General features: G+C 70.0%; 1 protein-coding gene across 1 annotated transcript in view; it reads left to right on the top strand.

The window, feature by feature from the left end:
- The window catches only part of PNOC (prepronociceptin), a gene marked incomplete at its 3' end in the record, with an annotated part of 3,785 nt that extends 3,571 nt beyond the window's left edge, over window positions 1-214 (top strand). The window contains exon 3 of the mRNA XM_010191613.1: window positions 5-214. Coding sequence (XP_010189915.1) covers window positions 5-214 — 210 coding nt within the window. The remainder of the gene's footprint in view (window positions 1-4) is intronic.
- Between the last annotated feature and the right edge of the window lie 6 nt (window positions 215-220).

Below are 220 nucleotides of genomic sequence, written 5' to 3'. Positions count from 1 at the left end.
GCCCCCGCTGCGTGAACGGGAGCTGCTGGGGCGCCGAGAAGCCGAAGACGAAGGGGTGGAAGCGGCGCCGGACGCCTTCCTGCAGCCATCGGAGGACATTGCGCGACGACCAGGAGGTTTCCCTCTGGGGACGCGCGGCTGGAGGCCGGCGCCAACGGCCAAAGGGGTGCAGAAGCGATACGGGGGCTTCATCGGGGTGCGGAAGTCGGCGAGGAAGTGG

Source organism: Mesitornis unicolor, unplaced genomic scaffold, assembly GCF_000695765.1.
Source record: "Mesitornis unicolor isolate BGI_N332 unplaced genomic scaffold, ASM69576v1 scaffold41569, whole genome shotgun sequence".
NCBI classification, from domain to species: Eukaryota; Metazoa; Chordata; class Aves; order Mesitornithiformes; family Mesitornithidae; genus Mesitornis; species Mesitornis unicolor.
Note: the sequence above shows the minus strand (reverse complement) of the source record. Positions and strands in the feature narration are given on the sequence as shown.